Source organism: Mobula birostris, chromosome 3, assembly GCF_030028105.1.
Source record: "Mobula birostris isolate sMobBir1 chromosome 3, sMobBir1.hap1, whole genome shotgun sequence".
NCBI lineage: Eukaryota > Metazoa > Chordata > Chondrichthyes > Myliobatiformes > Myliobatidae > Mobula > Mobula birostris.
The window spans coordinates 68,400,083-68,416,612 of NC_092372.1; the positions used below are offsets into that span (position 1 = coordinate 68,400,083).

Sequence of the window (16,530 nt, forward strand, 5' to 3'; positions counted from 1 at the left end):
AAACTATACCAGATATTCTTTTTATGCAAAATATTTATTTTGTAATTTATAGTAATTTAATATCTTTACACTGCCACAAAACAAAATGCATCATGTGATAATAAGTGAGTGATACTAAATCTGATCTGATTTAGCGGGACAGCTGCTAAAAGCCACTTCCTTTTGTTTGGAGAGCATGAAACCAGGTAACATGAACATAAGTTAAGTGACCATATAAAGATATAAAATCAAGAGCTGGCACATGGTTCCGCGAACCTGCTCTATCATTCAATAAGAAACTGGCCTCAACTTGACATTCCTTCCTTCACTCCTTTCCCTTTTTATAGTGAGGTAAATATTTTCATAAATTCAGGACAGTTGTGAGGGAATGGATTATCTATTCTGGCTTTTATTCTTCGTCTTTCTAAAGTTTGCCTTTACTTAGTGCTTTTCAACCCACTGAATTTTCAAATATTTGCTGTTTCTTCCCCATTATTGGGTAGGATTAGATAGTCAAAAAAAAAGCCATGTCTTTCAAACCCTCAAAAGAAAATTAATTGGTTTAAATTATCTTCCACAATTAAACTGGATGCATTAAAATGGCACTTAGAAAGTTATAAATTCATAAAGCTGGAAAACTATACCTGAATTGAACATTCTCCTTTATCAATCATCATGCAGACATTTGAACTCAACATTTGAAATGTGATTACTGCTAAAATCAATAGTTTGATGCAAGCAATTACAAATTTTGGTCTTTGCCTTGACCTGCTAAAGTGAGGGTTATGACTTTCTACAAGGCCTATAGCCCAAAGGCTTCATTTATGTTAGAAAAGATCCTCTTTTATGATTCCTTCCACGATGGAAGAAGTAAGTTGGGAAGGAGATCATCGAGTCAGAGAAAAGATCATGGGGTTAGGGATGCTGAAGGGTTGGAAGGATGATTTTGTAGGAGATCTGGGAACTGCGAACATCAGTAGCAAAGGAAGATGATGATTAATGCCAAAAGAAATCTGAAGAAGAAATTTAGCCAGAAGACAGAAGTCCAGGTAACATGAAGTGCTTTAATCAACACTAAAACAGGCCTGAGCTCTCACATCAAGGTCTATTTGTCACCTTCCTGGGTCTTAAAACATAGTGAAGTTTGCGAAAAGAGCAACAAACGAGAACTCTACATTGCTTGGCATCCCTGTGCACTTCCAACAGCATTCACAAGCTAGCACTACGTTCTTGTGGATGTACCATCTACAATTATGTCTCAGTCTGCTGCTCAGACCTGAACATGATCCTCAATGCAAAGTTTACACATCCTACTTGGTGATCTGCAGTTAATATTTTTGTGTTGCATCTAATGACATCTCATTTGTGAATTAAAGAGAAAGTGAATAATGAATAGTTAAACCACTTAAACACACACTTTTACAACCCATTTTTTCAAACAGGTTCCTCAGTTCATGTTGTTCCAATTCTGACTTCACTCCACAAACATAGACTTTTGAAGAGCTCTGATTAATTAGAGTAGACATATGGGCAACAGTCATCCGTGAGCCTGAATTCGTAACAACAATATCATCGTCCATGTTCATTAAGACCTTTACAGAATGTGGTGCGAGGCTTCGACTTTTATCCTAGAGAATAAAAACGGAAATGGATCATTACTATCATTTATATAGAAGAACCCAAGACAAAAATTATTATTTCTGCAATTTAGTCATAAGTAGGAATTTTTAAAGCTAATATTAAATTCTTTATAACTGCCCTCAATTCCTCCTCTTACTTGGATAATCATCTTGTAATTGGTAACAAGTTCCAAGTTATAAAGCTTTGATGTTAGCTGAGCTGGAAAAAGTAGCACATCTTGACAATGTCGATCCTCACAAAAGGACAGTCCCTCAAGATCACTAGCACATTTCACCTTGGTAAAGCCTTTACTCTCCAATAAAGCAGTAACATCTTCAACACTGTCAAATCACAATGGGGCACAGTTAGGTCAGCATCAAAAGCTTATAAAGTAAAATAAAGCTCTATCATGCAAAATACATTTTCATATACCCACAGAAATCTTACTATTTGATATATAATAACTATGACATTATTGTTTGCCAGACAATCTTTGGTGCTCAGGGTACCACTGAAAAATTACCAGTTATTTCTATTTGGTAGTTAGCAAATGACCATCAATTAGCAGAATTTACTGCCACCACCAACACCTTTGGATGCATAGTACAAATCAAAGTAACACACACAAAATGCTGGAGGAACTCAGCAGGTTTGGCAGCATCAACGGGAAAGAGTAAACAGTCAATGTTTCGGACTGAGACCCTTCATCAGGACTTGCAGGCAGGTTGGGTATAATGTCTTATATTAATTTACCATCAGTAAAACAAAGTATAGGTATATCTTCACTAATACAGAATGTAAATAGCACAGAATTATAAAATATTACCTGGTCTTTAATAAATTCACCCAGGCATAGAGTGGCAAAGAAGAAGCACGTTTTTCTTGATTTCTCACAGATTCAGGAAGAATTAAGTCTATGGAGATGGCATTATTTTTAATCCGACATCGAGCAAGTGCAGCAGCAAGCTTTGTTTTACAACTATATAAAAGAAAAACATCAAGTTGTTTTTAAGTAAACTTAAGAAAATTAGGTTTCTTCTCATACTAGTTACAATGCATTAATTTACAAGCATATGCATATGCAGGTACACATACTGTAAATAGTCATTCACCTGCCTCCTTCTTAAAGTTAATTGCCTTCTCCTCAATAAAAGAAGGCAAACCATTGTGTGGGTGGCAGGTCCCTCATCCTTTTGTTTCTATTTCCTTCATTTGCACCTTGAGAGCATCTCTTATAACTTTCCTGCTCTTCAAACTCCATATATTTTTGGCAAATCCAACGTGATGCTTCACAAAAATACATTCACCGCTCCCTTCCTTTATGGCATACTGAAGGGAACGATTCCTTCCCTAACATTCTGGTTCACTTGTAGATCATCTCTCATGCACATCATCTCTCTGTCCCTTGGCTTTGGATTAAGGAATTGCAATATCTCCCCTTTGGCTTTTCTTGTATTTAATAATAAGAGCTCCAAATATAGTTTCCAAATGAAACTACGTTAGCATTCTGCATTTGCTGCTCTCAAGACAATCTCCACTACAGTGTGGAGACTAAGAGCAAATTGGTGGCATATATCCAAAGCATAACAGTCTAGTCCAATACTGTATTCAAATTTCCAGTTGCCCAAGTGTAAAAATAATTCTCTCCCTTTACCACAATAAAGGTTTTTTTCTTCTGCACTTTCCAATAACATCCAATACAAGTGGAAGGTAGTGTTCAACTTTCAAATAGGTATGCTTAAGCAACCTATTTACATTTCACTGTCATTTACATTTCCTTTTACATTTCACTGTCATCTTTCTTGCGCTCCGTCCTATCATAGACCATACTTATTTCTCTTTTTTCTCACCCACTTGTTTCTTGAATTGCAAATCTCCATACATATCTTAACTTTCCAATTCATTGTTTTTAAATGCTTTCAATGCATTCTGATTATATTTTAGGATTTCAAGACATTCAGTATTTTGCTTTTGTTTTGTCTCAAGTTCTTCCACATTCTCACTAATTCTACTGTGGTCATTTATTCAAATCTGTACTTCTTTGCCTTAATCTGACCTTTACTGTCTTAACAAATAAAATGGATGATCTTGAAATTCAGCTACAGATTGGAAGTATGATGTTGTGGCCATCTCTGAAACTTGGCTAAAGGATGGCTGCCATTGGGAGCTGAATGTCCAAGCATATATGGTGTATTGGAAAGATAGGTTAGTAGGCAGAGGGGGTTGTGTGGCCCTGTTTATAAGAAATCATATTAAATCATTAGAAAGGGATGACATAGGATCAGAAGGTGTAGAGTCTCTTTGGGTTGAGTTAAGAAATGGCAAGGGTAAAATGACCCTAATGGCAGTTATATACAAGCCTCCACACAGCAGCCGGGATGTGGAGAGTGAGGGTAAATATAGGACCAATAGAAAATGACACTGGAGATACTGTAATGAGAGATGCAGAGATGACAGAAGAACTGAATGCGTATTTTGCATCAGTCTTCACAGTGGAAGACATCTGCAGTATACCAGACATTCAAGGGTGTCAGAGAAGTGAAATAGGTGCAGTGAAAATTACAACTGAGAAGGTGCTCAGGAAGCTTAATGGTCTGAGGGTGGATAAATCTCCTGGACCTGATGGAATGCACTCATGGGTTCTGAAGGAAGTAGCTGAAGAGATTGCGGAGGCATTAACGATGATCTTTCAAGAATCGATAGATTCTGGCATTGTACTGAATGACTGGAAAATTTCAAATGTTACTCCGCTATTTAAGGAGGGTGGAAGGCAGCAGAAAGGAAACTATAGACCTGTTAGCCTGACATAAGTGGTTTGGGAAGTTGTTGGAATCGATTGTTAGGGATGAGATTATGGAGTACCTGGAAGCACATGACAAAATAGGCCAAAGCCAGCATGGTTTCCTGAAAGGAAAATCCTGCCTGACTATCCTACTGCAATTTTTTGAGGAAATTACAAGCAGAGTAGACAAAGGAGATGCAGTAGATATGGTGTTCTTGGGTTATCAGAAGGCCTTTGACAACATGTTGCACATGCGGCTGCTAAGCAAGATAACAGCCCGTGGAATTACAAGGGAGTTACTAACATGGGTGGAGCATTGGCTGATTGGCAGAAAACAGAGAGTGGGAATAAAGGGATCCTATTCTGGCTGGTTGCCGGTTACCAGTGGAGTTCCACAGGGGTCAGTGTTGGGACTGTTGCTTTTTACAATGTATGTCAATGATTTGGACTATGGGATTAATGGATTTGTAGCTAAATTTGCCGATGATACAAAGATAGGTGGAGGAGCGGGTAGTGTTGAGGAAACAGACAGCCTGCAGAAAGACAGATAGTTTAGGGGAATGGGCAGAGAAGTGGCAAATGAAGTACAATGTTGGAAAATGTATGGTCATGCACTTTGGTGGTAGAAATAAATGGGCAGACTATTATTTAGATGGGGAGAAAATTCAAAATGCAGACATGCAAAGGGACTTGGGAGCCCTTGTGCAGGATACTCTAAAGGTTAACCTCCAGGTTGAGTCAGTGGTGAAAAAGACGAATGCAATGTTGGCATTCATTTCTAGAGGTATAGAATGTAAGAGCAGGGGTGTGATGTTGAGGTTCTATAAGGCACTCGTGAGACAACACTTGGGAATATTGTGTGCAGTTTTGGACTCCTTATTTTAGAAAGGATATACTGACACTGGAGAGAGTTCAGAGAAGATTCACAAGAATGATTCCAGGAATGAAAGGGTTACGGTATGAAGAACGTCTGGCAGCCATAGAACCATAGAAAGTACAGCACAGAAACAGGCCCTTTGGCCCTTCTTGGCTGTGCCGAACCATTTTCTGCCTAGTCCCACTGACCTGCACACGGACCATATCCCTCCATACACCTCCCATCCATGTATCTGTCCAATTTATTCTTAAATGTTAAAAAAGAACCCGCATTTACCACCTCGTCTGGCAGCTCACTCCATACTCCCACCACTCTCTGTGTGAAGAAGCCTCCCCTAATGTTCCCTTTAAACTTTTCCCCCCTCACCCTTAACCCATGTCCTCTGGTTTTTTTCTCTCCTTGCCTCAGTGGAAAAAGCCTGCTTGCATTCACTCTATCTATACCCATCATAATTTTATATACCTCTATCAAATCTCCCCTCATTCTTCTACACTCCAGGGAGTAAGTCCTAACCTATTCAACCTTTCTCTGTAACTGAGTATCTCAAGTCCCGGCAACATCCTTGTAAACCTTCTCTGCACTCTTTCAACCTTATTTATATCCTTCCTGTAACTTGGTGACCAAAACTGAACACAATACTCCAGATTCGGCCTCACCAACGCCTTATACAACCTCATCATAACATTCCAGCTCTTATACTCAATACTTTGATTAATAAAGGCCAATGTACCAAAAGCTCTCTTTATGATCCTATCTACCTGTGACGCCACTTTTAGGGAATTTTGTATCTGTATTCCCAGATCCCTCTGTTCCACTGCACTCCTCAGTGCCTTACCATTAACCCTGTATGTTCTACGTTGGTTTGTCCTTCCAACGTGCAATACCTCACACTTGTCAGTATTAAACTCCATCTGCCATTTTTCAGCCCATTTTTCCAGATGGTCCAAGTCCCTCTGCAGGCTCTGAAAACCTTCCTCACTGTCTACTACACCTCCAATCTTTGTATCATCAGCAAACTTGCTGATCCAATTTACCACATTATCATCCAGATCATTGATATAGATGACAAATAACAATGGACCCAGCACTGATCCCTGTAGCACACCACAAGTTATAGGCCTCCAGTCTGAGAAGCAATTCTCTACCACCACTCTCTGGCTTCTTCCATCGAGCCAATGTCTAATCCAATTTACCACCTCTCCATGTATACCTAGCGACTGAATTTTCCTAACTAACCTCCCATGCGGGACCTTGTCAAAGGCCTTACTGAAGTCCATGTAGACAATATCCACTGCCTTCCCTTCATCCACTTTCCTGGTAACTTCCTCGAAAAACTCCAACAGATTGGTCAAACATGACCTACCACGCACAAAGCCATGTTGACTCTCCCTAATAAGCCCCTGTCTATCCAAATGCTTGTAGATTCTGTCTCCTAGTACTCCCTCCAATAACTTACCTACTACTGACGTTAAACTCACCGGCCTATAATTTCCCGAATTACTTTTCGATCCTTTTTTAAACAACGGAACAACATGAGCCACTCTCCAATCCTCCGGCACTTCACCCGTAGACAGCGACATTTTAAATATTTCTGCCAGGGCCCGCGCAATTTCAACACTAGTCTCCTTCAAGGTCCGAGGGAACACTCTGTCAGGTCCCGGGGATTTATCCACTTTAATTTTCCTCAAGACAGCAAGCACCTCCTCCTTTTCAATCTGTACAGTTTCCATGGTCTCACTACTTGATTCCCTCAATTCCATAGATTTCATGCCAGCTTCCTTTGTAAATACAGGTGCAAAAAACCTATTTAAGATCTCCCCCATTTCCTTTGGTTCCGCACCAAGCAGACCACTCTGATCTTCAAGAGGACCAATTTTATCCCTTACAATCCTTTTGCTCTTAATATACTTGTAAAAGCTCTTTAGATTATCCTTCACTTTGACTGCCAAGGCAACCTCATGTCTTCTTTTAGCTCTCCTGATTTCTTTCTTAAGTATTTTCTTGCACTTCTTATACTCCTCAAGCACCTGATTTACCCCCTGTTTCCTATACATTTCATACAACTCCCTCTTCTTCTTTATCAGAGTTGCAATATCCCTTGAGAACCAAGGTTCCTTATTCCTATTCAATTTGCCTTTAATCCTGACAGGAACATACAAACTCTGCACTCTCAAAATTTCCCCTTTGAAGGCTTCCCACCTACCAATCACATCTTTGCCAGAGAACAAACTGTCCCAATCCACGCATTTTAGATCCTTTCTCATTTCTTCAAATTTGGCCTTCTTCCAGTTCAGAACCTCAACCCTAGGACCAGATCTATCCTTGTCCATGATCAAATTGAAACTAATGGTGTTATGATCACTGGAACCAAAGTGCTCCCCTACACAGACTTCTGTCACTTGCCCTAATTCGTTTCCTAACAGGAGATCCAATATTGCATCCCCTCTAGTTGTCCCTCTATATATTGATTTAGAAAACTTTCCTGAACACATTTTACAAACTCTAAACCATCTAGACCCCTAACAGTATGGGAGTCCCAATCAATGTATGGAAAATTAAAATCCTCTACCACCACAACTTTATGTTTCCTGCAGTTGCCTGCTATCTCACTGCAGATTTGCTCTTCCAAGTCTCGTTGACTATTGAGTGGTCTGTAATACAATCCCACTAATGTGGCCATACCTTTCCTGTTTCTCAGCTCCACCCATAAGGACTCAGTTGACAAGCCCTCTAATCTGTCCTGCCCGAACACTGCTGTAATATTTTCCCTAGGCAATGCTACTCCCCCACCTTTCATTCCTCTGCCTCGATCACATCTGAAACATCGGAACCCTGGAATATTAAGCTGCCAGTCCTGCCCCTCCTGTAGCCAAGTTTCACTAATTGCTACAACATCATAATTCCACGTGTCAATCCACGCCCTCAACTCATCCGCCTTCCCCGCAATACTCCTAGCATTGAAATATATACACCTCAGAAGATTTTTACCACCTTTGGGCTGTATTCCCTGGAGTTCAGGAGAATGAGGGGGATCTCATAGAAACAATCTGAATGTTAAGAGGCTTGGACAAATTAGATATGGCAAAGTTAATTCCCATGGTAGGGGAGTCTCAGACAAGAGGGCATGACTTCAGTATTGAAGGACAACCATTTAGAACAGAGATGCGGAAAAACTACTTTAGTCAGAGGGTGGTAAATCTGTGGAATTTTTTGCCATGAGCAGCTGTGGAGGCCAAGTCATTGGGTGTATTTAAGGCAGAGATAGATAGGTTCTTGATTAGCCAGGGCATCAAAGGGTATGGGGAGAAGGCAGGGAATAAAGATGACTGGAAGAATTGGATCAGACCATGATTGAATGGTGGAGTAGACTCGATGGGCCGAATGGCCTACTTCTGCTCCTATATCTTACAGTTTTATGGTCTTCCAATGTTCACACATCATTAATCGTATAACCTGTCTCCCCCACCTATTCCTTCCACTTTGGAATTATCTCCATAAATTTATCTTGCCACTTAACTCTTTGAAAAAAAAATCAACTCTAATCTCTTACTTCTCAAAATAACCTCTTCATTCCGGGCTCATATATTGTATAAATATGGTTGAAGAAAGCTTTTTTATATTTTTGTTAACCCTTAAGGAAGGGGATAAGGTTCCAAAGCACTGTTATATGTAAATGTTGAGTGCAGGGGTTTTCAGTAAGCCCTTAACTTTCATGGAGGTTAACAACTGCTCTGAATGGGGATAATAAGTCAGAAGTCAATCTTCTCCTGCTAAGAATATCTTCTTTTTCATGTGCCTTGTGCGTTACACGCTTGGGCGATCATGGCTTTCCACATCGAACGATCCCATGCAGCATCAATGATATCTCACACACTTAGTTCTGTTAGTTATTTCACAGTGTCCACATATTCTCTTCTTTGCCTTCCTCTTCTACGTTTCCCAGGCATACGGCCTTGTAATGAAAGGTATTCTATTTCTCCCTTTCTGATGACATGGCCCAGGAATTTAAGTTTCCTCTCATTTAATGTTCTCATTAAAGATCTTTTTGTATGGGCACGTTGGAATACTGTCTCATTAGTTACCCTACCTCTATATGATATTTTCAGCATTCTTTTAAGAAACCATATTTCTGTTGCTTCTAAGTTTCTTTGGAGTTCTGGTGTTATAGTCCATGTTTCGGAAGCATACAGCAAGATTAACCAGATGTAACATTTTAGTAGCTTAAGCGTTGTTGTCATAGAAATGTGTCTGTTGGTAAAAATGGGTTTCATTTTTGGAAGTTGGTTTTGGCAATGGCAATTCTTTTTATTTCTACTTTACTTCTAGCATCTTGTGATATAAAGCTACCATGGTAATTAAAGCTGGTCTTTTGTTCAATTTCTTGTACAACCGATGTACAATTGGCAGTTGGGAGTATCCTCCCGTTTTGATACCATCATACATTTGTTTCTTTTACAGTTGACTTTTTTTTTTACAGTAGACCAAAATCTGCACTTGTCTGTATTACTTTGTCTAGGAGGATTTGTAGGTATTCTGCAGCACCTGCTATTAGGTGGTATCATCTGCATATCTTATATTGTTGATGTTAACACCTCCAATTTTTATCCCATCTAGGTCTTCTATTTCTCTGAGAACCATTTCACTATATATATTAAACAATTCCAGTGAGGCAATGTATCCCTGTCTAACTCCTCTTTAAATCTTAGTCCAACTGCTTATATTATCATCAATTTTTACCCCTGTCATTTGGTTCCAATATAAATTTTGAAGCAGTAGTTGGTCCCTTCCGTTAATGTTTAGTTTAGCGAGAATTTGAAATAATTTTTCATGTTGAACTTTGTCGAATGCTTTAGTGAAATCAATAAAACATTAAAAGACATCATTTTGATATTCAATTGCCCTTTCTGAAAGCATTCGTAGTATGAAAATTGCGTTCCTAGTTCCTCTATCCTCAATAAACCTATTTTTTAGTTTAGAAGTTTCTGGCCTTGTTTTTAATTGGACTCAGAATATAACAAATCAAAAATGACTCATGCTTGTTTTGACAAGCAGAAACATCCAAGCTGAAAAATTCAAGAAATTCATCATTTGGTCATTATTGCCAGAGAGAAGAGCACAGGTGCTCAAGGGAGATTTCTTCACCATTTTAGATTGCTTGTTTACTTCATACTCCTTTCCATTATTCAATCAAGAAAGCTTAAATGTTCCTACACTTTTATAAATTAGTGGTCCCCCGATGGATTCCCTAACTTTACAATAGCAAAATGAAATCCTTGTTGCATGACAAATTAAATAAAATGATTCGACATAGCGAAGCTTCATTCAGTAAACATAAGCCAACTAGGGAGAGTCCTATATCCAAAATGACAATTTAGAAATCCTCGCAAGTGAAATGTTGGAATGATGGTACCACATTCTGGGATTTATGGCCATTTTCTTCCAAAAGAAAGTATCTGGAAAACATTACTGGGTTTTAAACAATATGAATTCTGAAGAAATGCCACTAGTTGAAGAAAAAAATTGACAGGAACATAAATACAACTAGACAATAGGACCCCAAACACAGATAGAGCAAGAGCATTAGATCTCACTTTATTCTCTGTTGAAATTCCTCTGTCACAGATTTGCTCACAACTAATCAGATGCCGATGATTGCACGGACAAATGATTCTCATCAGAAATCAAAGTATGAACATCCATTTTGAACCAGATGGTGATATTTCTGGATATTATTTATAATTCAGATTTTAAAAAAACACAAATTTAAACTGGAGGTGCAGGGAATGGGAACTACAGCACCAGAACAGATAATGGAGTGGTGTCTTTGTACAAAGTCAGGAATCAAATATTGAGCATGGTGGGACTAATATTCTGGGTTATGTGTATTTCAATGCAAGGGATATTGTAGGAAAGGCAGATGAACGAAGAGCATGGATCAGCATGGGGAAGTATGACATTTTAGCCATTAGCGATACTTGGTTGCGGAGGGGCAGCACTGGCAGCTCAATGCTCTGGAATTCCATTGTTTTAGATGTAATAGAGTGGGAGGGATTAAATGGGGAGGAGCAGCATTACTAATCTGGACAGTTGTCTTGTCAGGGCAGACTGGAGAGCTTGTCTACTGAGGCTTTATGGGTAGAAATGAGGAATAAGAGAGGCATGACCATGTTAATGGGATTATGTTATAAACCGACCAACAGTCAACAGGATTTAGATGAGCAAACTTGTACAGAGATTGCAGACTGTTTCAAAAAATATAAGGTTGTGATAGTAGTTGATTTTAACTTTCCACATATTGACTGAAACTCCCATACTGTAAAAGGCTGGATAGGAAAGAAATTGTCAATGTGTTCAGGGAAGTTTCCATGATCGGTACATAGAAGTCCCCACTACAGACAGTGTGATACTAAATCTCCTATAAGGGAATGAAATGGGGTAGCTGACGGTAGAGTAGAGCTACTAGGACTTGATGTTTCGATCCCTATGGTAAATCGGCACTCTCGATGTTCGCAGTGGGCTTGGAGTGCTGACAAGGAGGGAGGGTAGGTACGTCATCGGGGTCATCAGGTGGGCACCCTCCTTCTTTGACGTTTCGTTGATAAGCCCACAACATCTCCAGAGGGCTCAACGGCGCTACCTGGCGTCCCAGATACAACCCCCTCAGTTCCATACCCTCCTGTCTTCATCTTACATCCTAGTTGTTGTTTTTGTTTTTAATCCAAATCCAATTGCTGCTTTCTTCTGTCGTTTAGGAGAAACTTTGCACCTAGTGAGCATAATGCTGTTATTTTCAAGGCAGTTATGGAAAAGGAAAGATCTGGTCCGCAGGTTGAGATTCTAAATTGGAGAAAAGCCAATTTTAATGGTATCAGAAAGGATCTGGTGAGAGTGCATAGGGACAGGTTGTTTTCTGGCAAAGGTGTACTTGGTAAGTGGGAGGCCTTCAAAAGTGAAATTTTGAGATTACAGAGTTTGTATGTTCCTGTCAGAATGAAAGGCAATGATAACAGGTATGGGGACCTTGATTTTTGAGAGATATTGAAACTCTGGTTAAGAAAATGAAGGAGATACATTGCAGGTATGGGCAGGCAGGAACAAATGAGCTACTTGAGGAATATAATGTAAGGGGAGATATAAAAAGGAAATCAGGAGGACTTAAAGAAAATATGAGGTTACTCTAGCAGACAAGGTAAAAAAGAATCCCAAGGGCTTTTACAGATATATTAAGAGCAAAAGGATAGCAAGGTTCAACTTTGGTCCTCTATGGAAGATCAAAGTGCTAATCTATGCATAGAGCAGAAAGAGAAGGGGGAAGATCTTAAATGTATTTTTGCATCTGTACTTACCTGGACACAGAGTCTATAGGTGTAAGTCAATGTAGCAGCCAGGTCATGGACCCTATACAGATTACAGAAGAGGAGGTGTTTGCTGTCTTGAGGCAAATTAGGGTGGATAAATCTGACAAGGTGTTCCCTTGGACCCTGTGGGAGGCCAGTGCAGAAATTGCAAGGGCCCTAACAGAGATTTTTAAAACATCACTAGACAACCGGGTGACTCCTTGGGGCACCTTTTGAGAGAAAGGTAGTGCAGTGTGATGTGATGTGCTTTGGAAATTAAAGAAGAAGAACTCAGTGTATTAAAGAAGAAAGACGCATAGCAAGACAAATATTGCTCCTCCTTGTTTAACGAAGGACACTTTTTATGGCCACATTTCTGGTTGATCTGCCACCCTTCAGGAATATTCTAACGTCTTCATGTCTTTTTCCCCAGATGAAAGCCACATACAGCTGACCATGCTGGAATACTGGTTTCTCCAGATAAATCAACACACTCTCCATGGTTTGGCCTTGCGCCTCATGTCTAGTCATAGCAAAGCATGACTGTATCGGGAACTGGCTCCGCTGAAGAGGGACATCTTCCCCTTCCGATAAACTGAGAGTAATTCTTGGGATCATGAAAATCTCATTTTTGAACGCACCGATGTTTATCTTTGCTACGATGAGATTGTCGTGCAGTTCTTCCACCATCATTCACGTTCCATTGCAAAGGCTTGGTGGATCCAAGTTCCTATTGAAATAATGGGAGATCCCCTCTTCAATTCCAGTTTATGTGGTGGCAATCCAGAGAGTTCAACAGAATCAAGGAATTCTGTAGGAAAGAAAGTGGCGTTAGCTCCTTCACTTACAGCACTGAAGGAGCAGTATTCTTTCATGATTCCAGGGAAGTGTCTAATGCATGTGAAGTTTATTTTTTGCATCATTTCATTAAGAGTAATCAAGATAGAATTCTTCGAGAAGAGTTCTGCAGGATTGTCGAATGTCGGGTAGATGAAATCAATGCATTCTTCCATAGTTGTTGCTGGCAGAATCATATCTTCAGGTAATTTGATTTCATTGTTTTCATTTTTCTCAATCTTGTCTTCTCCAATATCCAATAAGAACTGAGAATATCGTCCTTCTCCCTCACTCAATCACATGTTTCTCTTCAATTGAAACTTGATGAAGCTTCTCCATAAGTATGATTTTTTAATGCATGAATTCTCCACATCAGCACCATTTCAGCGTTTCACAACTGCTAAAAGCTGACAGAAATCGCCACAGCAAATGGTTAAAATACCCCCAAAGGCCTCATTCTTGCCGCATACATCACGAAGGGTGCGGTCCGTGGCTTCAAAGCTCTCCCTCCCAATCATGGGGCACTCATCCCAGACAATAAGCTTCGCATTTTGGAGTAAATTTGCAGTATTGGTGTTTTTATCGATGTTACAAAGGGCATCCTCATTGACTTTGAGGGATATTTTGAATCGTGAATGCACTGTTCTACTACCAGGCACCTCTATCTCTTCCTCTCTCCTCCTTCTCTGCCTGTTTTTGTCATTCTGGAGACGTGCAGCCCTTTCATCCTTCGTCTCTTCATCTCTTCTACTATTTGTTCTTTCTCTCTGATCCTGAAGTTGTGTGGCCCTGGCCTGATGGATTCTTGTTCTCACCTCCGTCTGTGTCTAATGTTGCCATTTTGGAGACGTGCATGCCTGTCCTCCTTTGTCTCGTCTTCTCTCATCTTTTTTGTCTTGACTCTTTGATCCTGGAGTTGTGCGGCCCTGGCCTCATCTGATTATTGTTCTCTCCCTCTCCTTGCCGCTTCCCGACAATGTTTGGCGTCATCTCTTGACCATAATGTCCTCCTTCTCTTTCCACACGGCATAATTAGGCTATCCATATACTTTTACCCTAATGCTTGATAGAAGATAGGAAGCAGTAACACCAAAGCCTCCAAGATGCTGTTGTTTCTTGATGACGTGGTTGGCGCTCTCCTAAATGGACGCGATAGCCCTGCCCTTTTGCTGCCGTTGGTGTGGTTGCTGTGAACACTGTGAAGCACCGCTGAGGCTGGCCATGTGCGTGTGTCGGGCTGTGGCGTCACGGTCTCCTTGGAAGGTGGCGCTGGCTCTGTGAGCATCGTGAAGCGCTGAAGCTGGCCATGTGCATGCGTCGGGCTGTGGCGTCCCAATTTCCATGATGGCCGATCGGGTCTCAGGTGAAAGGCAGCCTCTTGATTTTTGGGGAATGAGCAATTTTATACGAATATACAACCCTGAACTTTGCCTGCATCCTGTAAGTTAGCACATTTTAATTCGATTTAGGCAAAAAAAGTCCTGCTGTAATGCACGGTTTGCGTTAAATGAAGGTCACAAACAGACAAGCAGACAGACAGAGCATGAGAGTTTTAGTAGTATATAGATAGATTAGCCACAGGTGAGGTACCTGAAGACTGGAGGATGACCAATATTCCATTGTTTAAGAAAGGATCTAAGAATAGGACAGAAAATTATAGTCCAGTGAGCCTGACATCAGTAATTGGAAAGCTAATCATCCCCTTGGTAATTACTATGGTAACTTTCCTCAGGTGCAATTACCTCACCAACTCACCCAGTTTGATGATGTAGAAAAATTGGAGGATCACCTGTTTTCAATGAATTTATAAGAATAATTACCCCTTATCTCTTTTAGAGACAACAGTATGGTAGATTTTTGACAGACCAAACCAAAATGAAGACAAATGAGCATTCAAAACAAGTCAGGGAAATAATAACAGAGAAGCACAAATCTGGGGAAGAGTACAGGCCATCTCAAAGGCACTGAACATAACTTCGAGCTCAGTGCAGTCCATCGTGAAAAAGTAGAAAAACTATGAAACCATGGCCACACTGTCTAGGTCAAGCTGCCCCTCTAAACTTAGTCACTAGGGAAGAATGACACTTGTAAGCATGGCTACTGTGACACCAACAGTCACGCTGAGTGAGATGCAGAAGTCAGTGGCCGCAACTGGAGATGAAGTTCATGGCTTGACAATCCTTAAGGCCTTGCACAAAAAGGGCATTTATAGAAGAGTGGCAAGGAACAAGCCTTGGCTAAAAACTTGCCACTAAAGAAGAATCCCAAAGGCTTCTACAGATATATTAAGAGCAAAAGGATAGCAAGGTTCAACCTTGGTCCTCTATGGAAGATCAGAGTGCTAAGCTATGCATAGAACTGAAAGAGAAGGGGGAAGATCTTAAATGTATTTTTGCATCTGTACTTACCTGGACACAGAGTCTATAGGTCATGGGCCCTATACAGATTACAAGAGGAGGAGGTGTTTGCTGTCTTGAGGCAAAGTGTCAATTAGAAGATACTGTAAAGATGTGAAATAAGGTCTTGTGGTCAGATGAGACTGAAGTGGAACTTTTTGACCTCAACACTAATATCAGTACATGTGGCTTAAATCTAATACTGTGTATCAGCCAGGTAACACCATCCATACTATAAAGTATGGTGGAGGTAGCTTCATGCTATGGGGATGCTTTTCAGCAGCAAGGACTGGAAATCTGGTCAAGATTGATGGGAAGATGAGCACTGCTAAATAGAGAGATCCTGGATATAAGCTGCTAGCCTCTGCCAGAAAGCTTAAGCTAAGGAGGAAATTTGTCTTTCAGCAGGACAACGACCCAAAGCACACTGCCAGAGCAACCATGGAGTAGCCTCAAATGAAGAAACTGATGTCCTTCAGCAACCCAGTCAGAGCACTAACCTTAATCTGATCAAACAACTCCACTGTTGTTCCCCAACTAACCTGGCACAGCTTGAGCAACTTTGTAAGGAGGAATGTACAAATCTTGCTCCATCACATTGTACAAAGCTAATAGAGGCATCCAAAAAGACTACTAGCTATAACACCTGCGAGAGATGGTTCAACTAAGTACGGAGCCAAGGGGAATGAATACTTTTGAACT

The 16,530-nt window shown here is 40.3% G+C and overlaps 1 protein-coding gene across 1 annotated transcript in view; it reads right to left on the reverse strand.

The window, feature by feature from the left end:
* LOC140194618 (putative methyltransferase NSUN7) overlaps positions 1 to 16,530 on the reverse strand; it is an 89,792-nt gene that overhangs the window by 16,662 nt on the left and 56,600 nt on the right. Inside the window, exons 4-6 of the mRNA XM_072251859.1 lie at positions 2,426 to 2,578; positions 1,757 to 1,940; positions 1,397 to 1,607 (exon numbers count right to left, since the gene is read on the reverse strand). Coding sequence (XP_072107960.1) covers positions 1,397 to 1,607; positions 1,757 to 1,940; positions 2,426 to 2,578 — 548 coding nt within the window. The remainder of the gene's footprint in view (positions 1 to 1,396; positions 1,608 to 1,756; positions 1,941 to 2,425; positions 2,579 to 16,530) is intronic.